The sequence below is a fragment of the Brassica oleracea genome, unplaced genomic scaffold (assembly GCF_000695525.1).
Source record: "Brassica oleracea var. oleracea cultivar TO1000 unplaced genomic scaffold, BOL UnpScaffold00722, whole genome shotgun sequence".
Classification (NCBI taxonomy): Eukaryota; Viridiplantae; Streptophyta; class Magnoliopsida; order Brassicales; family Brassicaceae; genus Brassica; species Brassica oleracea.
The window spans coordinates 36,220-39,525 of record NW_013617444.1 but is presented as its reverse complement, the minus strand read 5'-3'; the positions used below and the strand labels follow the sequence as shown (position 1 = coordinate 39,525).

General features: G+C 35.9%; 1 protein-coding gene across 1 annotated transcript; it reads right to left on the bottom strand.

Moving 5' to 3' along the window:
- Positions 1-282: 282 nt before the first annotated feature.
- On the bottom strand, positions 283-2,213 carry LOC106319972. The gene is made up of 2 exons (XM_013758351.1): positions 1,867-2,213; positions 283-953 (listed from the first exon to the last, which is right to left on the bottom strand). The coding sequence occupies exons 1-2, from the start codon at positions 2,040-2,042 to the stop codon at positions 473-475; spliced, it is 657 nt and encodes a 218-aa protein (XP_013613805.1). The 5' UTR covers positions 2,043-2,213; the 3' UTR covers positions 283-472.
- Positions 2,214-3,306: the final 1,093 nt, after the last annotated feature.

Genomic DNA, 3,306 nt, shown 5'->3' with positions numbered 1-3,306 from the left:
TGAGAAATCTGAAGTATATAATGAATTTTAAAATTTTAAAAATAATTTAAATGAGTTATCCAAACCCGCAAAGATCTAAACCGCACCGAAATTAAAAGATTATCCCAATGGGGCTGAAATCTTTGACCCCGAACCGAACCCACAAATATTAAAACCGAAATTTAGAAATATCCGAATGGGACTGAAATCTTTCACTCCAAAAATTCAAAACCCGAATAGATCTAAACCAAATCCGAATGAGTACCCGGAGCCCCCACCTCAATCTCATGTAAAGCGTCGGAAAACACAAACTTATTTGATTTATTATGAAAGTAAAGACGAGTTCACATACAGACGTGCGGGTGTTTACATAAAGCGCCGGAAAACACAAACTTAATTGATTTAGTTATGAAAGTAAAGACGATTTCACATATATACGTGCGGGCCATGGACGAGTCTCAAGGATTTTTACATTTCATGATCTTGATCTTGACTAGTAGAATGGGAACATCCTTAGACCTAACTTCTCAACACGAGAAGTAGTAGTAGTAGCCTTAGTAGCATCATCAGCCTTCACGAACTGGACGACTAAGGTCTTAGACTCATCATTGGTGACAAGTAGCTGCGGTGGGGTAGTTCCAACGGTTCCGTATGAGGTGGTCAACTTATAAGTGTGTTCTTCTACCGTAACATTTTGTATCTTAAACGCGCTATTTGGGCTCTTGTGTTTACCACCGATGATAATGGCAGATGAGGAGTCATCGACTGCCCATAGCTTGGAGAACTCGCTGCAGACTGGCCAGATGTCGGACATGAACTCGATGTTTATAGAGGTGTCTGTGGTAACGTAGTCTCTGTCGATAGTTTCTGTATATCGGAAGCTAACGGGGATGCCCCGTTGGTTCGGAAGATGTGTTTGGGTGATGCCAAGTGAACAAGAGGGAAGTATTTTGGTGGCGGCTGGAACAAGACCACTCCAGGGGCGCCCTGTCGGTATGGGGGCCATTGACAAAAAAAAATAAAAAATTGGGGGCCTATTTAACTATGACTTATTGTAGAGGTTCACCAACCAATAAAATTGTGTTATTTCATATTCAATATTTTTTAAAAAAGAAAACAAAATATTATCAAATTATATTATGTTTTTTAAATTAAAAGGTAAAAAAGAAATAAAATAATAATACTAATTACAAAAAATATATTTTTAACGTCGTCGGCAAAACACTAAACCCTAAATCATAATCCTAAACCCTAAATACTAAATCTTAAACCCTTGGGTAAACCCTAAACCCTTGGATAAATCCTAAACTCTAAATCAATATCACTAAACACTAAAACACAAAAGAGTTTAGGGTTTAGGATTTAGGGTTTAGAGTTTTAGTGTTTAGTATTTTTTTTATTTAGAGTTTAAGATTTATCCAAGGGTTTAGGGTTTACCCAAAGGTTTAGAATTTACCCAAGGGTTTAGGGTTTAGAGATTAGGATTTAGGGTTTAGTGATTAGGATTTAGGGTTTAGTGTTTGCTGATTTTTTTTTCTGTAATAACTATTTTGTTTTACTTTTTTATTTTAAAAAAATAATATAACTTGACAATATTTTGTTTCCTATTTTAAAAGATATCAAATTTGAAACAATGAAATCCTATTGATTGAACCCAAGAATAACTTTTTAACTATAGATCTATTTTATTTTAAATATTTTTACTAATATTTTTTTTTTGTTTTTTCATTGACATAATAATAGTAAACTGATTTTTAGTTCAGTTGATATTATTATTTTCCTTTTATTATACATAACAGTGAATACAAAAAATAATTATGAAAATTAATTTATTTATTTTTAAAATGGGGACCTTAAAAAAATGGGGCCCTAGACCCTTATTTCAACTAGCTGTGCCAAGGCACGCCCCTGCCTCCATCGTTATTCTCTGTCTTAACCGGCAGCATGAAGTATTTTTCCCCGACCTTAACTGGAGTTTCGTTGATTTCTGCAGTGCCGTGGGCGCAGACAGCTGCAGACAAGAGGAGAGTGATGAGAAAAGACGTCACCGAAGGCTTCTTCATTATTTTTTAATTTTTTTTTTGTGTGTGTTTTTAGGATTTGAGTGAGTTGAGTTGTGGAGTGCAACACACATTGTACAGGTATTTATAGGACGTTTCTGCGGTTAAGTTTTAAAACTGTGTGGTGCATGTGACAGTTCAAAAAAAAATCCTGTGGTAAATAAAACCTAAAGGTATCTATCAGCTTTAAATACTTTTTTGGCTCTTTAATCCCCATCTACGGTAACTGATCGGAACTTCGATTTTTTAGCACGACGAACTAACATAGAAAAAAAGATGAACCATAACTCATGGGAAGAAGATAAGATTTCATAGCAGATAGATAAGGAATGAGTGAAACAACGAACAAATGAATGTCAACATCTTTGCTTATCTAAATTTTATTTTTTAAAAAATTATTAGCTAAAACAAGTATCACAAAATGATTTCTACAAGCAAACAAATAAGTGACGACAGAAAATTCACAATCAAGATTTATAACCAGAGAACGACAGGAAGCGAGTAAAAACAATGTCTATCATTAGTGGACCATATCCTCAGTTTCCGGAGATTAGAATCACACATACGGCATCAAGGATTGCACAGTTGCAAGACACATGTCCCTTATACTCTGGTCCTTGGTTGCTCCAATGAGAATCACGTATGCACTTGACCAAGATGAAGAAGAGGAGCATGATCATGGTTCTGTCGCCAATCAACGATCAAAAAGGAACATTGTCAAACCCGCTCGGTTCAGAGATGAAAGATTCGTCACCAATTACTCTTGTTACTTTGCGGCTCCTCTAGATGAAGATGAACCATCATCTTATTAAAAATCAAAAGGAGTTGAGGAATAGATGATCGCAATGAAGGAGGAGATTAATGCTCTCATGAAAATTAAAACTTGGAATTTGGTTCCGAAACCCAAGGATGCTCAGCCTGTTTCTTGTAAATGGGTGTATCGACTAAAGCGAAAAGCAGATGGGAGCATTGATAGATACAAAGCAAGGTTGGATGCTCGAGGGTTCTCTCAGAAGTACAGAGAAGATTATGACGAGACCTTCAGACAATAGCAAAGATGACTACGGTACGCTCACTCTTATCTTTAGCTGCAAGCTTTGGATGGAAATTATGGCAGTTAGATGTGAAGAATGCTTTTCTCTATGGTGAGCTTGATAAAGAAATATTTATAGAGCAACCACCTAGTTTTGAATCACAAGAGTATCCTAACCATGTGTGCAAGCTAAAGAATGCCTTGTACGGGTTAAAACAAGCTCCACGAGCTTGA